Here is a 20528-nt window from a genome sequence, read left to right as displayed (position 1 = left end):
AATACCTTTCCTATAATGGAGATCGTGACCACCCCAGAGCTGAAGTTTGTGTGTGTTGGACAAATTCAAGGGTTCTTTCCACATGAATCTTTTCTGTCTCCCTTCCCAGAACATGTAGTTCTTTCAAGAGTTTCTTTTTCATCAATGCTCTTGTTTCAGACCATCCTCAGCGCTGTAAAACACATCAAATGGCATGTAGTTTGTTTTTTTTTCCCCCAAATAACAAAATGAAGAGTACTTAACACCAAATGTCTCTAAGACAGAAAACAGAGGAGGCGATACCCAGAAGTCACTCTCTCCAAGTCAAGTCTGCTTTTCTTCCACTCTGACCATGTAGAAGACCTTCCCAACTGGGGCTGTTTTCCAGCCTCAGGAATGCTTAGATATCTCACAAGGATTCTTCAGGGATGAAAGAGTACTGAGCCATTGCTTTTTGTTTGGCAATGGTGACTCTTCAACTGTGGGCACCCTGTGTTCTCAGCCTACAAGTCTCTGAGACCAGCAGATGTATTCACTCACACTTATAATGTCTGTTTGATTTCAGCATTTCTCTTAGTTCACTTTCCTCATCTACTTAAGTAGGGAGGATAACGATAATAATGGTAATAACAACAATAATAAGCCTTATAGCTTTTGTGGGGAATAATATATTAGCACTACAGTTTCTGGCATGCAAGTATTCTATAAAGATTTATACATAACTTAAAAGATAAATAATGAGAGTCCTTGTTCCTACTGTGGCTTTTACATGCTAAATGATGTAGAGTATTGCCAGGGGAAGCTGGAACATAATATACACTCAAGGACATGGACCCCAAAACCATTATATATTTGTTTCTACTCCTGTTTAAGATGTTTTTGTATAGTGATACAAATTTAAGGTTATTTTTGTTAGAACATACACTGTGTATGTTTCTACTCTTGTTTAAGATATTGTACTTATGTAATGTAAATGTCTACTCCTTGAAAGTTATTATTACAAACTATTTAGGATAATTAAGAAATATAGGTTAGTAATTAGAAATCTATAATAATAAAACTTGTAGTCATGTTAGGTATGTTTTCAAGGTCAAACAGTTATATTTTAGGTAGATAGTTGGTCTTCAAACACTTCAGAGACCTAAAGAATATGGTATTTAAGATGTTTTAATAACATAAGGCTTTTCATGACAGTGAAACATGTCTGCTCCTAGCAGCACCATTCCACTTCAAAAAAGAATGACAGGTATCGAAGAAATATGGAGTTTGCTTTCATTTGTAGCAGTGTTAGCCACTGGGCAAGCAACTGCCCTTGCCTTGACTGCTGACAGTACATTGTCCAAACTGGACAAGCAGGACACACAAAAAGGTGACTGCCAAGCTTTGCCAAGACAAGGTAGGACAGTCCTTCCAACTTCCTGCTTCACAAAAAAAAGTCTGTCAGGTATTCTAGGCCTGTCAGCTGAAGATGGATGCCCCTACGTTGCAGAGGAACCTTGGATGACTGTCCAGGCAGCCAGCTGTCTTTTTTATTTCTGTAGTTTTGAAGTTGTTTGCTGTATGCTTCCTATTTACTCAGGCAACATTTTACACTTTTTGTGTCTCTGATAGAGATTAAAGACTAGATAGTTATTATACAGTTTTCCTTGTTAACAAATTCAGAAAAAACGTACTTATATAACAGATGTAAGATTTGATAGCTGAAAACATAAAAGCTTAAGTTGTTTATCTAAAAAGATATTTTAAGGTCTAAAAAGGTATTTTCAGGATGGTAATAGAAGTTATGATAGAAAGTGGCTTAAGTATAGGACTTTAGACTCACTAAGATAGGATAGAAAATACAGTACTTTCTCCAAAATTGCCAAACACAAATGGACTGGACATTGTAACTGTAGTTCTTACTTGATGATTGTTATTATTGTATATAGTTTTACTGTATTCGAGTTAAAAAACCTTTCCTTTTTATTTAGACAAAAAGGGGAAATGTTGTGGGATATTTGTACACTGTGTGAAGATGTATTTGCAGTGATTGGTGTAATAAAAAGTTGAATGGCCAACAGCTAGGTAGGAGGTATAGGTGGGACTTCAGGGCAGAGAGAGAACTCTGGAAAGAAGAAGGTGGAGTTGCTAACCAGACTCCGAGGAAGCAGGATAGACAGTACAAAGATAAGTAACAAGCCTCATGGTAGAACATAGATTATAGAAGCAGATTCATTTAAGTTATAAGAGCTAGTTGGGGGCAAGCCTAAGCTAAAGGCCAAGCTTTCATAATTCATAATAAGTCTCCATGTCATTATTTGTGGGCTAGTGGTCCTGACATATGTGTATATATGTTACTATATATGTATATTATATATGTATGTATGTGTATTACTATTTTTAATAGTAATAAAAAATACTTTTGGCTTTGTGGACTATGGGGTCTGTCACAGTCATTCAGTACTATTTCTCCAACAAGAAAGCCAACTCAGACAACACACACACAACGGAAGAGCTGTTTTCTTTAAGAAGTTATTTATAAACACTGACTCTGCCTATCTCATGAGTTCCCCGCAAAATGTGAAATATTCCTTTATTCCAGCTTTCAATCATCTACAAATGGGGAAACATTTTAATTTCATGGGCTTTATAAGACCAGGTGGCAGGCTGGGTTGGGCCCATTGGCCATGGATGGTCGATTCCTGACCTGCAGTACAGAGCATGAGGGATGCAAACATAGTATCAGGGAGCCCAGGACATCTTGGCAGTTGGTATAGAGTTGGGAGAGGTGGCCTAGAATTTAACAGGCTTTGTTTAGGGTCTAGTCTGTCACCTTTCTGACATGTGACTTTGCAAAACCTTTGTAGTCATCAGCCTGAGGTTTGTTACTGAGAAATGGAGAGGGACGTTATTTAACTTTTAAGAGCTTTTCTGGGGGGGGGGGAAATAATAATAGTAATAATGGTAAAGGACATTTTTGTTTCTTTGTTTGTCTCTCTGTCTGCTTTTTTTTCCAAACAGGGTTTCTCTTTGTAGCTTTGGAGCCTGTCTAGAACTCACTCTGTAGACCAGGCTGGCCTCGAACTCACAGAGATCCACCTGCCTCTGCCTCCCGAGTGCTGGGATTAAAGGCGTGTTGCAAAGGAAATTTGGCTTTAAGGATAGATCATGGAGGTTAGGTATAAAAGTTAGAAGAAAGGAAAATATGATTCACATTCATTTGTTTTTTATTTATTTATTTATTTATTTATTTATTTATTTAGTGGCTCCACTGACTGTCAGATAACAACAGACCCAGAGAGGTGGACAGTTGCTGTGTTATGAATGGCACTGAATCAAAAACTGTGGGATTAGAGTCTTCACTGCAAATTTTTATCAGAATTCCCTGTTTTTGACAGTTGAGTGGGAGAGAGTGGGAGAGCAGAAGGGGCTTGTCCAAAGGTCGTCAGTGGGGCTGAATCTGGCATCCATTTCTTGTAGTCCTTCATCACCGGTGAGCTCTTCATCCCCCCACCTCCCCAGAACAATGTGTCAGAATGCGGTTAACGGCAGCAGGATAGCTCTGACTTCCAAGAGGGAGAGTCTCATATAAGCTCGAGAAGCTATCTTCAGTGTTTTCCAAACATGATCTCATGCCCCACGTAGGATGGTAGGTCTGTGAGTAATGCCCTTATCTGGAAGGGTAATGCCAAGAGGTCAGCAGAAGTCTTGGCACTAAAGCGTCTTGATTTGCCTGATTTCCTGTCGTTTTCTAAATTTCTAAATAACTCAAATGGTATTTCCTCAGGGAGCTTCACTAAAATCCTAACAATCAGGCCCCAGGGTTATCTTACTATATGATTGTGTTTTCTTAAAGAGAATTTACCACAGCTAATGATTACAATTTGGGATAATAATGTTAGCGTAACATCTGTTGCCTGTCTTTCAGTGAGGGCATGCATACATTCCACGGGGAGAGAGATTGTATTCCTCTAGTTTGTGGTTTTAGATCCAGTGAATTACACATTACTAGACACCTTACAGACACCCAGTATTTGTTGAATGTATGTATGTATGTATGTATGGATGGATGGATGGATGGATGGATGGACAGACATTTGAGTGATCACTACTCATTAACATCAGTGAAATAATTCTTGTTTAAGTAAAGGCTTGAGAAGCAAGGTATTACCATTATGAATCAAATGATTAAATGGCTAGCTGTTTTGTCTTGTTTTTCTTTTCTTTTTTCCCTCCATTGACTTTTTCCTGACTTTCCCAGTATCCCCTCTCAGGGTCAGCTTCACGGCAGATCCTCACCTGTCACAAAAGGCAACAGGGAAGTAGCTTCACCATCATTCCCGACACTAAAACCATAACCCTTCTATGGATATTTAAACAATTTTTCCAAGATAAACATGTCTGAAGGGCACACACACACACACCACGTGTCCCATGTACAAAAGAGCATGTATGTTTCATAAACTGCTCAGGGATTTGTGTAAAAAAAAAAAATGTGTTTTCCCAGAGGCCATCGACACTCCATTTATTTTGTTGAATAATAAGAGTTGACAAGTTCCTCTTTAAGCCCACTTCCCTCTTACGTTCGTACTGCTTCCGTGTGGATCTGGGCATGGTTTCAGGGCCAAGCCCTGAACATTCTGTCAGGAGCTTTCCAAAACTGAGCACAGAATATTGACAAAAGAGCCACACGAAGCATGTATGAGCTTGATGATAACGTATCATCTATACCCTACTTTATATATTTCTTTTTGCTTCCTACTTCTGCCCTTCTCAGGAGCATCTGAGTGTCCCATAAATAATGATTTGGTACCAAACAGTGGGGAAAAAAAAAACCCTCACTTTCAATGATAAAGTCCATCTCCTAAGAAAGTGTTTCACTTGGAGATGAAGCAGGGGATCTGTGCATTAGATACACCAGACTCCACACATTTAACCCGGATTTTCTTTATTTAAAAAAATGAATTAAAAAAAAAAAACAGAAGAAGAAAGAAAAGCATTTGAAATGGTCTGGTATCATTTATTCTGAAACTGAATTATAGCCAAAACTCACAGTTCCAGGAGGCCCAGTAGAAAGTAAGACGACCGACTGCACAGGTCAGGTTAACTCCCGAGTTGAAGTGAAGAGTGGGGGAAACAGGCAGGACCCAGGAAATGCCTATAATTTAAAGAGCAAAGATTTCTCCACTACTCAGATTCTTTCTAGGGTGCATAGTCTTGCATATTTCAGCTTCTCCGTTAGGCTTCGCATCTGGAAACTTCCATTTTTCTTCCTGATTTTGGTCAGGTGTTGCTGGAGTGTCTGGCAGTCCCCGCCTTTTTCTGCTTGGAGAGGCGGGAACTAGTGTGCAGCAAGCTAGTGAATTAGGTGCTTTGCAAATTTCTCGGTGCCTTCCTTCATCTACCGCTTTGATGATTCCCCCATGGTTGCCTCTTAGACTCCATTTTCCCTCATCCTCTGGTCCTCCACCTCTTTGGCAACACAAAGGGCCTTCCTATTTTAATCCTGCCAGGGGGTCGAAGTCTGTAAGAGGCAAAGCCATGTGACGCATTTTTTTTTCCACACTAGCGTCGGAATGATGTAGGAAGCACACAATTGCCCTCGGATATGCAGGCTAGCTGAGTTCCACTTCCTGAATTGTTCTGAGTGTGTTTGTTGCAGGTGCACGTGCCTCAGACTCCTCTCTGCACGCTGCTCGGCGTTTCCTTCTCTCCCCACCTGGCCTTTATTCCAGGTCTTTTCAAGGAACAGTGCCAGAATCACACTACCTCAAATCTACCTGTGCCAGCAGGAACGTTACAATGATATTATCTTCCGTGTATCTGAGGATGGGGTCCGGGTACCTGTTTTTTTTTTTTTTTTTCCTGTCTCTAGTTCTCTGGGTGAACTGAACTTGAAGAGACCTAGATTTCTGCAGTTATTTCATGCCATGTGCTCCTTTGGGATTATTCCTGCTTCTGTGCTTTAGAGAGTCTTATTTTCCTTTGGATATCCCTTTCTTTATGGAGCATTCTTTCCTTTGAAGTTCTACCATGAGTGTGTTTGCCTGAAGTCGATATCAGGTGTCTTTCTTATTTGCTCCCCTCTTTATTAATTCTTTTTATTAGTCCCGACTGTAAAGGCAGTGAATTTGTGAGCTGCGCTGGGATCCTTGAAAAAGTTTTAACTATTAATAATAAAGTATTACTCTGTTGTGACAAAATTCTGTCCCAGTTCCCACGATCCCTTTCTTCTCTATCAGTTTTGTTGTCTTCCTCTCTGCCAGCCTTTGGGTTTCTCCCGAGCAAAGTGACAACCCTTGAGTTTGTCGCATGTCTCTGGCATGATTTTGCTGATGACCCCCACCCCAAAATCACAAAACTCCACCTTAGCGGATGGGGAAGCAGGAGACACGGGTAAAAACCCGGAATGCATGGAGATAAAGCAACTTACGTACATGTAATCAGGTGAGAAGGAAGGATGCCTGAGGGGTTATTCGACATGGAGTATCTAAATACAGAGATCTTTGTCCCCAAACAATGGGATTATTAACCTGTTGTAGAAACAGACAAACAAACATCACTGTGATATAATGCCAAGTGCCCGGTTTAAAAAAAAATAATACTCGTTATAGCAGCTGAGGCTGCATGACCTTTGGCAACGGACTAGTATAAAGCATGTGTTACACTGTTTTTAAAATTTGTACAATGAGAATGATAACACAAACCTCCTTGCACTATTGACAGAAAGCTCAGGGAGATGAAGAAAAGGAAACTGAGTGTGTGTGTGTGTGTGTGTGTGTGTGTGTGTGTGTGTGTGTGTGTGTTTGTGTGGCATGTTAAGCCAGCGGTTTCAGCCTTGATTGCCATCATTGCCATAAGTGTAATTATGCCACCATGTCATGGGCTACACAGCCCAAGTGTAGTGACTCTGAAATCAATCCCTACTGACCCTCCTGGAGCCTCGGATCATCAAACTGCGGTTTCTCCTAGTCCTTCTCTGCCGTCTGTCGGAACCCTTCCTTTCTTTCTCAGTATCTCCTTCCTTCCCACATGTTCACATTAGCATGCAGAGGTAACATATTTAGATTTGATTTTTTTTCCCTTTTCTGGGACGTCTAGCCTGGTGGGTGTTGGCGGAGGTTTGATCATACGTTTTTTTTTTTTTTTTTTTTTTTACTTACATTGAAAGGAGAGGGAATAGATGCATCCTTAAGTACGTCCACAGTGTCCGATGCCCTCAACAGAGCAGACTGAGTCAGCAAACCAGAGGCGGGATAGGAAAACCCCAAACCACCCTGTAACCACAGGCTAGGGGAGAAGCCTGGGCCCCAGACCCTACCGGCTTGTCCAGCTTGGGATTCTTTGCCGTGAGCCTGGACAGCTGATTTCCTCTCTTCTGGCTGACACTGGTGTTGGCTTTTCATCCTGCTGCTGACCTCTGTGTATTGAGTGCACATCCATTTCACACAGTGAATATTTTTAAGTGCAGGTGCCCAGGCCCAATTCCCAGATTCTGATACAGCATCAGAGATTTGATGAATCAGCCCATGAGAATTGTTTTGCTCAGCCGGTAAATACGTTCTGTGTGTCTTCTGTGCACCAGTCGTGGCTCTAGGAACTGGGAAAGAATCGCTTCCTTCTTTGTGGTAGAGGCTCTTTACCCGGGCAGTAAAAAGAAAAATAAGTAAATAAAAAGAAGAAACAAAAATCTCTGGTCCTATAAGGTTTAGGTCTACTGGAGTAAGATGACAATAAATAGAACCATTGAATAAATAATTCAGCATGTAAAAGTAGTAAGTGCTATGGACGGAAATAGAAAGGAGGACCGGTGGGTGGGACACATACCTTTTCCGTAATGTCTTCATTTGCTTAAATCTTAAATCTCTCTTCCCTTTTTGGGGACTGCATTGCCTAACCCTTACCCCAGTTGCTTCCTTTGCTGGGCAATTTAAGTGGGTGTTTGCTGACACGAGACGGGATTCTGACTCTGGTTTTCTTAGTTCAAAGAGAATGTCACGAGCCCCTCATCTGGCCTCTCACAGCCTGCCTCTTTCAAAAACCTTCCAATTTATCCACTATCCATCAGCAGAGATGAAACACTGTTTGCTCTATTTGATAAGTGTGTGTGTGTGTGTGTGTGTGTGTGTGTGTGTGTGTGTGTGTGTGTGTGTTTGATGGTGGTGTTAATGCACAGGAGTGGCTGGGGAGAGTGAGTCCTTTCCTGAAGTCTGGCTGTGGACTGAGGGACTATGGAACCAGGTGCTGTAATTAGCATCCTAGATGGAATGGTAAGATCCAAAGAGCCTTCATCCTTTGCTGTCCTCTCTGTGTTTAGAGGAGCTCTGATGTCCATGCATCAGCTGTAGATAAAGGTTTGTATTTGCTTTACTGTTGCCTTAGAAATAGATTAACTGCTTAGCTTTGAAGGGGTCGGTCAGCAAGAACATGGAAGGGAATTCCAGGTCCCTAGGAAAGCAAGTTGAGGAGTTCCTTGGAAAAACACCAACTGCCAATCAACAGAATGTGATTAGGCCATCTAGTGAGCTGGGCTGGTGGGAATCCAGCATATTCCTTTCCTCTGAGTCAGGTACTCTTTGACAGTCAAAACTGGCTACAGCCTCCAAAGGGAATAAGTACTCTGCTTATCTTTGTGGTAGAGGCTCTTTACCTTGGCAGTTTGGTGAGCATCCATGTGCTCATGTTTCCGTTCCTTACACCTGTAACTCTTCTCCTTTTCTATCTGTGACTGGCTTACCTGTACCTGGTTGGCTTTTCACTGTCATCGGTCACTACCGTTCAGCTCTGTAACCTGTATGTGATACTGGCGTTTTGTTTTAATTTAAAATAGGCAGTATATAGAAAATACTTCAGATAGTCTTCACATAATACTAAGAACAATTTTGGATGGTGTAATGGATGTTTCTAAGTGATCCTTGGCTATAGTTGATCTGAACCCATCATAATCAACCTACACTTGTGCTAGCATTCAGTAGATTGAGCAAGAATATAAGAAAGTCTGGAGGGAAACAAGATTTATATTTGCTTTTCTGTGGTCTTAGATTATCTCCCTGTTTAATTTCTATGGGAGCGTGTTCAATGTGTGTAAGGAGGATGAAATAGAAGTAGTGAAATGATGAAGAAAAAAAACCCTGGATGAAGGGAGACAATAGGTGCCAGAAAGGAACTGCCTCCTATATAACACCTATTCGCCTCCTAATGAGTATTTGCATTTGGTATTAATTTAATGGAGACAGACACTGAAGTCCAGAGAGTCCTTTCCAGCTGCACCACTGCCAACGAGTTACCTCAGTGTTTTGTAACCGCCGATTTCACAGATTATTGCAACTGTCCCCTTTTGAAAATCACTGTGATGTTTTTAGGTCACCTCCGAAGCCCCTCACTGCCCCTCCTCTGTCTTTGCCGGTGCGGATCATGATGATGGATTCGCACAGCTCCACCTGCCTTTTCTACATCCGTTAGCCTTCGGGCTAAGAACAGTGTCAGATACGGGCTACAGCAGGGATGGCGGGCGGAGCTTTCTGTTGGCGGACCTGAGATTGCCCTGACGGTGTACACAGGAAGTGGTTGCCAGGCAGTTGCTTAAAGGCTAGGGCGTGCAGGGCAGCTGTCTCTAGGAACATGCCAGCTCTTGTGCTGTCCTTGATGCTTGTCTGCTTCAGTGTCTAATCCATAGGAGGAAAATCCAGGCTGCTGGGAACCTTCCAGGAGACTGATGCTAATTCAGTCCCCCTTACTCCAAGGGGTTTTCTGCAGGGCTAGTTCAAGCAGAAATACCACTGTTGTCAACTAGTGCTTTATTTACTATCAAGGAGAAGATAATGATATTACTTTTTAAACCACATCTGGGTTTAATCTTCATTTAAGAGTTCACTATGTATGACTTTCACCAAGTACTAACCTGCCTATGCCTCAGTTAACCCACTCTGAAATAGAGTTATATTTTCCATGTGGAGTTAACCTGACTAAGCTTCATTTAGCCCATTTTAACATAGAGCAATTGTCAGGGTACCAAAAAGTTCCAGAGGGGTGCTAGTTGCCTAGGTTGTCATGGAAACCTTAACACTAGCAGGGTATAACACAGAAGTGGTTTTTTGTAACTATTATAAATAATTGATACATATAAATAACAGCATGATGTTTACAACACTGTTTATATATGGAAAGTCTTAGTCTCAGGAAGTGGTCCATGAGTTGCTCCTGTGCTTCAAAAAATATGAAGCTCAGTAGGAAAAAATGGCTAGTCTGGGGCACAGAAAACAGTCCATAATAGCTCAGAGATAAGCCAGTGTTGTCTTTTCAGCAAGCAGGAAAAACTACATCCTGGAACTCAGATAGATCAGATCCTAAAAGGTCTTCAGCAGACCCTAGGCATTTAGTCACTGTCTACAGGGAAATAAGCAAGAGAAAACCAATAAGGAATTTTAAGGTGGTTGAGAATATCTTCTTTGCTTTGTAGAAGTTCATACTGACTGAAGTATGGAAAGTGGAGTGCTAGATTTGACAGTAATTTGGAGAGGATCTATTTCCATTTCTATCAAGGCCAATACCTCCATACTCCAGAGTCCTATCTGTCTGATTCACTGCTTTTACCCTACTGGTATCTCTGTGGTTCTAGACACACTGAGCCAAGTATTGTTATTATTAGGACCTTTACCATTTGAAGTTGGCTGGAATCCTCCTCAAGTAGGTATCTACAGGGCTTGATCTCTTTCTTCCCTTTGGACTTTTCTCAAATATTACCTCATCTTTGAGCACCTAATATAAAACCAGGTATGCCTTTTTTGTATACACATCAGTATACAAGCAGGCTGTTCTTAAATTAATTCTTCTCTGCTCCAGTATGACACATTTTAATAGCCAGTATTTGTTTTTTTTTAATTTCTTTGTTACCTCTGCATCAGAAAATGAATGAATGAAGATGGAGATTCGTGTTTTAGTCTCTTGTGAATCCTCAGGACAGAAAGAAGACATGATTGTGAAATTCATATTAAACAAATGTTTGTGGCCTAAGTGGATCCACAAGTTGCAATTAGATCTTTCACTCCTCTTGCTAGCTGGCTGAATGTCACTTCATTGTAGGCAAAGATTCTCCAATCCACACAAGATCTGCAATGACTAAACATATGGACAGACTGATTAGGAACTTTTGCATGCTTTGAATACATATACATATACATATACATATACATATACATATACATATATATATATATATATATATATATCAGCCTTTTATTTAAATTAGATGTCTGATGTCACAACCAGGTCTTCTTTAGTGTGGAAGAAATGTTTAAAAAAAAACTCATCACGGCCGGGCGGTGGTGGCGCACGCCTTTAATCCCAGCACTCGGGAGGCAGAGCCAGGCGGATCTCTGTGAGTTCGAGGCCAGCCTGGACTACCAAGTGAGTTCCAGGAAAGGCGCAAAGCTACACAGAGAAACCCTGTCTCGAAAAACCAAAAAAAAAAAAAAAAAAAAACCTCATCAGTTATGAGCTAGAAGGGACTTCTGGCTACAGTAGGATCCAAGGAGTCTGCTGCTACATGCTGGGCAAGGGATTCTCTTGGGCCTTGCTGTGGGTTTCTTCACCAGCCATCCGTAACACACATGGGTCAGAAAACATAGGCAAAAGTGGAGTTGCTTACAGGCACACTGACTTTAAATGAAGTGTCCACAGGTGACACAGAGTTCCGACTAGGACTTCTTTTCTATCCATGCTTTGTGAATGCCATAAATGGTCCTTCCCTGAGCCATTCCGGATGACTGTTAGAGACCTTCTCTTGCGTTTGCCCCAAATCCCAGGCCCTGGAGGCAGAGATGATACAAAGTTTCAGCTGAGTTTTGCATGAGCCAGTGGGTGAATTTAGGACCTTGGTGGCCCAGCTGACAACTTCACTTTTACCATTGTTTGTCTTGCTCAGTGACTTATTGCCACCTCCTTAACTGCCAAGAACTCTTCATCATATGTATACTTTGTGGCCACAGTTGTTATGCTATGTGAGCTAATTTAGGTGGAACCATTACTCCTGTGTTTTTGGGTTTTTTTTTTTTTTTTTTGGTCACTTGAGCCCGTTATAGAATGAATGTGTGTTTTGGAATGACCATGGAAAGTATGACATTGACACTGAGAAGGAATATTTCGTGGCTGATTCACAGCCTTCCAGGCTCTTCCACACAGCTCAGTCCAGGCCTGGTTATCTCTTGTTCCTGTTGCACAATGCCGGCTTCTTCCAAAGCAGGCTGTATGTCCAGATGTGGAGAGCTGTGCTTGAAAAGCCATGTGATCATCTGACAATCTATCAAGAGATCCCACTTGCTGAAATTGAGGGGAACGGGTGCTCTAATGAAAGTATGCTTGTAAAACCTGTACCTAAAATGTGGGGATACTGCATTTTCAGAGGAATATTCTCCCTCACAAGAACAAATACTTCTGAGTTTTGATTGCCAGCAAGCTTGAAGATTTCTCTGTTTCCAAGGAAGCTTGGAGCAGTGGGATGTGATTTTACAAAACACAATAAAGGTGTACTCCAAAATTTAAGATAATCAACATGCCTTGTAGTCAGAAGATTTTTTTTTTTCAGAATCTGAGTTTCAAGATGAGAATCTTAATAAGGTGGTTTTGTCAATGAAATAGTTTCCAAAGATAATGTACTAACTCAAATGTAAAAGAAAATCCACTTGAGCAACAAGGAAGAAATCACGTAATGCTTCAAAAGTTTTGCTTTTGGTTTATTGTTGACTGTTAGTATGCACCAGTGTGTGCTCCATAGAGCTACACTGTAATGGGACTTGTCATTTCCAGGAAGTTAATTGTGTGTTTTGCTTGGTAAATGGGACTATACGTAGACAATCCACAAACAGAGAGATTGAACTGTAAATTTTACAGGAGAGTGTTTAGTCACTGGTGGGTTCTTAGAATAATGATTCCCCAGAGATTTTGTGATGGCCAACCATATACTAATACAAACAAGTTATTAATGATGATTAGGTACTAATTATGTGATTTCTTTCCTTCCCCCTCCTACTTCCGTTTTTCACTGTTAGGTTGGAACGTTTGGAAGCCACATTGTACAACATGCTGCGATTACATCTCTCGCCGACTCTTTCAATGGGCTTTCGTTTGGTAGCTATGGTGGCTCTCGTGTTTTCCCATGTTGACCGTATAACTGCGGAGACAGAGTCGGAAACAGGAGGAAATGAAACCACTGAATGTACTGGCTCCTATTACTGTAAGAAAGGGGTGATTCTGCCCATTTGGGAGCCCCAAGACCCATCTTTTGGGGATAAAATTGCTAGAGCCACTGTGTACTTTGTGGCCATGGTCTACATGTTTCTCGGAGTTTCTATCATTGCCGACCGATTCATGTCCTCTATAGAAGTCATCACATCTCAAGAAAAGGAAATAACCATAAAGAAACCCAACGGAGAGACCTCCAAGACTACGGTAAGGATCTGGAATGAGACTGTGTCAAACCTGACCTTGATGGCTCTGGGATCTTCGGCTCCTGAGATTCTCCTGTCAGTCATTGAAGTCTGTGGCCATAACTTCACGGCGGGGGACCTCGGTCCCAGCACCATTGTGGGAAGTGCTGCCTTCAACATGTTTATCATCATTGCACTTTGTGTCTATGTGGTCCCCGATGGAGAGACAAGGAAGATTAAGCATTTGCGTGTGTTCTTTGTGACAGCAGCCTGGAGCATCTTCGCCTATACCTGGCTTTATATAATTCTGTCCGTCATCTCTCCTGGTGTTGTGGAGGTCTGGGAAGGGTTACTTACGTTCTTCTTCTTTCCCATCTGTGTTGTGTTCGCTTGGGTAGCAGACAGGCGGCTTCTCTTTTACAAGTATGTCTACAAGCGGTATAGGGCCGGCAAGCAGAGGGGGATGATTATTGAACACGAAGGAGACAGACCAGCTTCCAAAACCGAAATTGAAATGGATGGGAAAGTGGTCAACTCTCACGTTGACAATTTCTTAGATGGTGCGCTGGTTCTGGAAGTCGATGAGAGGGACCAAGACGATGAGGAAGCGAGGCGTGAGATGGCAAGGATTCTGAAGGAACTTAAGCAGAAGCATCCAGAGAAAGAAATCGAGCAATTAATAGAATTAGCCAACTATCAAGTCCTAAGTCAGCAGCAAAAAAGCCGAGCTTTTTACCGGATTCAAGCTACGCGCCTGATGACTGGAGCTGGCAACATTTTGAAGAGGCATGCAGCTGACCAAGCAAGGAAGGCTGTCAGCATGCATGAGGTCAACACAGAAGGGTCTGAAAATGACCCAGTCAGCAAGGTCTTCTTTGAACAAGGGACATACCAATGTCTAGAGAACTGTGGTACTGTGGCTCTCACCATTATCCGCAGAGGGGGCGACTTGACCAACACTGTGTTAGTTGACTTCAGAACGGAAGATGGTACAGCCAATGCTGGGTCTGATTATGAATTCACCGAAGGGACTGTGGTCTTCAAACCTGGGGAGACCCAGAAGGAGATCAGAGTCGGCATCATTGATGATGACATCTTTGAAGAGGATGAAAACTTCCTTGTGCATCTGAGCAATGTCAGAGTCTCTTCTGAGGCTTCAGAAGATGGCATCCTGGAAGCCAATCATATTTCTTCCCTTGCTTGTCTTGGGTCACCCTGCACGGCAACTGTAACCATTTTTGATGATGACCATGCAGGCATCTTTACATTTGAGGAACCAGTGACTCACGTGAGTGAGAGCATCGGCATCATGGAGGTGAAGGTTTTGAGAACATCTGGAGCACGAGGAAATGTTATCGTTCCCTATAAAACCATTGAAGGGACGGCCCGAGGTGGAGGAGAGGACTTTGAGGACACCTGTGGAGAGCTCGAATTCCAGAACGATGAAATTGTGTAAGTTACTTATGTGTGTGTATGTGTATGTGTGTAAATAGTTTTATGCATGTGAACATCCACTGTTTTAACAAATGGAATTCAAAAAACCACAGTTATTAAGTAATAGTACTTTCAAAAAACAGATCTCTCATAGGTGTTTCTTTTCAATATGCAAAACACATAAGATCTTAATTTCGTTTTCTTACTTTTGCCCTTTTATATATTTTGTATACATTGTAGAGCATGATAAAATGTGTAACACAATCTAGTAGATTACTTGAGATGAGTTGAAAATTTTTGTTCTGTTATGAATCCTGTAGAGGACATATGTGTATACATAGCACATAGATCCCGAAAACAGATGTCTAATACATCACAAAACTTGCTAACTCCATTGCTGTGTACAAATCTGGAAAAGACCAAAAATGAAACACCTCTGAGAATATCTCAGCTCCCAGGGTTGACTGAATGTTTCTATAACTTTTATTCGATATTGTGTATGATAACGCATATGTGTATGATACTTGTAGGCTAATGTTGAATTATGACGTATGATCAGTCCTGCTTCTTCAAGGGGATTCCAATTTACTTATTTATTTCCCTCATCTGGCTTTATTTTATGTGATTATGCAAACCTTTTTACCCTAGTGATACACAACAGAGACAGAAATAAGATTCCTACCAAGCGTTCTCCTAGATGAGGAGTGGGACAGAGATGAAGAGGTGAAAATGATTGACGCTTTCCTCTTCTTTATTAATGCTTTGCCTTGTCATGCTGCCTTGTGGTAACACTGAGTCGCCAATTATGAAATGATGGTTCTATCAAGAGCTGCTATTGAGGGAGCACGGTCTCCTGCCTAGCCTAGGAGACAGTTTTGTATTCAGCCCTCCAGAGTAAGCCGTGACGAGGACAGGATTAAAAATGAAGGAAGGGAAGGACAAAAGAGAGGACATGGTAGTATCTACAGTACATCCAAGGACCTTATAATGAATAACAGTGTTGATCAAAGCACTGGCAATTTAGGAAACTAAGGAAAGAAAAATATGTTCCATGCAGTGAATTCTAAAACTGGTTCAAGTTTGTGCTGCTAGCAGGTAACGAATTCGAACAGTGAGTGTGTGTTCAACAAGAATGACATCCCTACTACAGAGTCTGCAAAAAAGAAAGCAAAAATATGGGGATGGGTAGAGGGGGTTAGATTTCCCTGATAGGGCTTTCTGGGGTCCTTAGGTTTCTTTGATGTTGTACAATAGAAATAAGTGGTCCTTGCATTCAATTACATATTGAAATTAAAGAAATGAGGGGTTATGCTCATCATCTTGTAGTGTATGGAGGTGGGTGGTGTTTGAATTAGTATCTATTTTATGTTGCTAAGATTCTACCTACTGAGATATATTTTATTGGTAAATGCATTTTATGGAAATAGACTATGGTAGCAAATTGATATCTTATACACTCAAGAAAAACCTCTTCCAGGGACTTGTATTGACTATGATCATGTCCACATTAGCACACGTCTGTTTTATTTTTCCACTTGCTGTTTCTCCCCCACTAAATTTTCTAATAACTTCAGTTATAGACAGCATTCGTAATCCCTATAGAATTTTAATGAACTCCAAAGGTAACCCTTAACTATGCCAAAGCTGGTGAGTGTTTTGTTCATTTGTTTGACACAAGATGCTTTCTCTTAAGGGAAAAGCATTAGGAGAAAGCATCTTTCTCCATACTTTCTGGAGTTAAGCTTGCTCCATTGACTCTGTTACCTGAAGTTTTTACCAAGCCATAGATAAGCAATCTTCAGTTTGGTGGCATAAGTAGAAGAAGGTCTCAAAAGTTCTGACTGACAGTGATTTGATGGAATAATATTCTGCCAAGATTCACTGAAAACATTCATTCAATTCAATTGATTTTACTCTTGCTAAGGCAGGGCTATGACAAACTCCATCTTTACAAATTGATGTTTCCTTTGAAAATCTGTAAGAATTGGTGGAACTGGTGAACCTTCATAAGAATTCGTACCTTTCAGTGTGTGTGTGTGTGTGTGTGTGTGTGTGTGTGTGTGTGTGTGCATATGCACTTGTGTGTGTGGAGGACAGAGGCCAGCCATGGGTGTCATTCTTCAGAAGCATTCTATCTAGTTTTCTGGGACAGTCTTTCACTCATCTGTGGTTCACTGGTTAAGGTACTCTTAGACCAGTTGGATGGACAGCAAGCATGTGCCCACGGATTCACCTGTCTCCACTTCCTAGGTGCTCTGTTCACAACTGCTCATCACCCAGCTGAATTTTTACAGATTCAGGTCCTAAGGGGCCTACATCTCTCTCTCTCTCTCTCTCTCTCTCTCTCTCTCTCTCTCTCTCTCTCTCTCTCTCTCTCTCTCCAGTCCCTCGATTTTATATATCAACCACTAGTGTATAAAATCCTTACTGGATTATATTATTTATAGTGAAAGGAGAAATGTTAAAAATGGAAAGGCATTTTTTATAAGTAGAATGAAAGTATGGCCTTACATTCTAAGCACTTTAATCTTAAAAAGGTTTTAGCGTGACTTTGTAGCATTTCATTGCTACCAGGAATTTGCAGGTGCTGAGTAGGCATGTTGGCTCCACACATCCCTTTGGGTGACTAAGACTTAGCCTCGAGCTAAGCACCAAGAACTTAAATGAAACATAGGAAATAAAAGCATTACTATATATATGTAGCTGTGCTGGCTTCCCAGCAGTTTAGAAATACTAGTATTTTCTTGTCTTCTTTTTGTAATGGATCTCCTTTCCTTAGACGATGTTCTCCAAAGCTAGGTCCACATGTCAGATCCGGAGCAAAGGGACTTCCTCATCATGTCATGGAGTTGGATGTGTGCACTCAACCTAGGTTGTTGTTAAGGGTGAGTTTCTCGCTTATGCAATTGCAAACCTGGTTTTGAGAGATGGCTTTCTTTTAAACCTACAGTACACAGACGGGGCTGTTGACACAAGGCCGTTTCATTGAGTGCTTTGAAAAATGTTTTTTGTTTGTTTAATGCTGTGCACAAAGCCTGAATTTATTATTCTTTCCAAGGCACCATAAAGAGATTCATAGCAAAGCTTAGACTTAAAGGTTATCTAATTTCATGGGTCCATTAACCATGGTTGAAATAGGGTCCAAGCTGATCATCGGTAAAGACAGAGGCAGTATACTTTTATTGATTGTTTGATTTCTAGAACTAAAGATATCTTAATCATCGTCTGTTCCTTTTGAACATTGCTTTTCTATGGATAAAGGTTTTAAATGTAGATATGGAGTGTCGTAATAACAGCAATGGTGTTTTAATTATGTGGAGCCACATCTACATAAATGTAGAACAGTTCTGAGAACATAATTCAGTCTAACATTATGTTGTTATCTCAGCATTTAGTAGTTTTTTATTGGAAATGCATCAACTTTGTGTGTGTGTGTGTGTGTGTGTGTGTGTGTGCGCGCGCGCGCGCGCGCGCGTGCGCATGTGGGTGCATCTGCATGTGTATGCATATGCTTGTGGATGCCAGATGTTAATGTTGGTCTTCCTGCACTCTATTTTTTGAGACAGACTCTCTCACTGAACCTGGAGCTCACCAACTGGCCAGTCTGGCTGTAAAATGAGCTCCAAGGAGTCTCTTTTCTGGCTTCTTAGTGCTGGAGTTGCAGATGTGCACCACCATTTCTTTTCTTTTTACATGCTGCTAGGGATCCAACCTTACGTCTGCATGCTTGTGTGGCAGACCTTTTGCCAACTGAGCCCTCTCTTCAACTCTAAGTACCAACATTTTTATTTGCAGTCAGAACACTTAGATCTCCCAATCCTTTGTCTTGCTTTTAAGTGTTGAAGATGGCATTTGAATATTTAATGGAATAATGTTTGTACCTAGTCATTCATATTCATATATAAATGACTTGAGTTGTTTCATATTAACCTTTTCTAAGATCAAATATATAGTTGGGTATAAATACTGATAAGTAATAATTGTTAGTATAGTATCTAATAAAATGTATTATCAAGAAAACTCTTAAAACTGTATTATAAAAATCCACTTAAGGGACGTAATTAAAAGCACATGCTTTTGTATAAGCTCAGTCAATGCTGGTGTAAGCCCATGCCAAGCAATCTTAACTTTCAGTAGGGAATTCTGTCTAATGTTAATAGCTAATGAAAAAAAAATAAATAAAAAATGCACTGGTATGATTTGTGGTCGAGAGATGATACCCACACATGTAAAATGCGGCTGATGGTTATTCTCTAATGATGCTAGTTGAGTGGAAATAATTATAACAAAATACAATCTGGTCTTCCAAAATCTATTATTAGCTTAACTGTTCTGGGAAATGTTAAGGTTAATTAATTAATGTAGATACAAATCAAATTTAATTACTTAGTGGTGGCCCAATAATAATACCATTTTGGAAGATAATTTAAGAGATTAAGATGTTTATTGTTTTATATTTATTTATATATATAAATAAAATGCTGAACTGAGAAAACAAAAATGGTTGGAATATTTACTTAGCATATAGCTTGGCATATCATTTTATGGGCCCTTTGAGACATAATATAGTGTAATAAATGATGAGTTTATCCAGTTTAATTTATTATTAAATTTTTAGGTATTGTGTATAACTTTATTAATTCTAAGTAATATTCATGACATTTTAGGAAATACAGCACTCCAAAAATAAATCTTTACATACATTTTGAATACAGATTAGAAAAGAAACATTAATATTATATAAGTTATACATTATTCTTATTATTATTTCTTCTACTTCTACCATTCTTACTATTATTGCATGTCAAGAAAGATAAAAACTTTGCTTTTAGTTGTTTATATTGCCAGTATTATTACCTTGCTGTGTGGGATTCCATGGGATATAAACCAAAATATATGAGATGCTGATTCAGTTTTTTTTTTTTTTTTTTTTTTGGTTTTTCGAGACAGGGTTTCTCTGTGTAGCTTTGCGCCTGTCCTGGAACTCACTTGGTAGCCCAAGCTGGCCTTGAACTCACAGAGATCCGCCTGGCTCTGCCTCCCGAGTGCTGGGATTAAGGCGTGCGCCACCACCGCCCGGCTGCTGATTCAGTTTTGAGACTAAAAACAATAAGTAATACATTAAGACCTCCATATGTAATAAGTCAGCTAAAGCAAAGATATCAAGAAAACCTGATAGGATCCAAACAGACCAACAGGTGTATGCCAGCAATTTGGAAATGACAAAAAAAAAAAAATACTGCAATAGATATCTTTACACAAGAACAATTAACATGCACTGACTTTAATCTGGCATGTTCTGAAGAATTTACTTTTAACAGAGTAATTTTATCTCCTGCATTCAGACTATTGAAAGAATGGGTTAATTTATTTGTGGTTATTTTTTCATAGGTCATTTACTAATGTAATAAATTTAGATGGAATAATTTGAGCACCTCAGTGACTTTCTGCATTAGTGGATTATCCTCTCAGACTAGAACATTTATCCTTTTTAGAGCCAATCCCAGATGTAAGCCTAAATTATAACTATACAAGATGCTGGTGTGAATATGTATGTTTTGTGAATTTATAACTATTATAAAAATAGGATTTGGTCATAGGCAAAACATTTACGAATTATAATTTCATATTGCTAAGAGCTTAAGTTGATTAGGTACAAAGAATTTCTTTACCATGTAACCAGATTGCTGTACATGGTGGTGTAATCTCATT

At 40.3% G+C, this 20528-nt stretch overlaps 1 protein-coding gene across 12 annotated transcripts in view; it reads left to right on the top strand.

Moving 5' to 3' along the window:
• Slc8a1 (solute carrier family 8 member A1) overlaps positions 1 to 20528 on the top strand; it is a 375206-nt gene that overhangs the window by 64701 nt on the left and 289977 nt on the right. For all 12 annotated transcript variants that reach the window (XM_052746397.1, XM_052746402.1, XM_052746400.1 and 9 more), the window contains exon 2: positions 13005 to 14834. In XM_052746397.1, the coding sequence (XP_052602357.1) occupies positions 13036 to 14834 (1799 nt within the window). In that variant the 5' untranslated portion in view covers positions 13005 to 13035. The remainder of the gene's footprint in view (positions 1 to 13004; positions 14835 to 20528) is intronic.

This window comes from Peromyscus californicus, unplaced genomic scaffold, assembly GCF_007827085.1.
Source record: "Peromyscus californicus insignis strain IS unplaced genomic scaffold, ASM782708v3 Scaffold_1__1_contigs__length_55948999, whole genome shotgun sequence".
NCBI lineage: Eukaryota > Metazoa > Chordata > Mammalia > Rodentia > Cricetidae > Peromyscus > Peromyscus californicus.
This window is presented reverse-complemented; position numbering and strand designations above follow the sequence as displayed.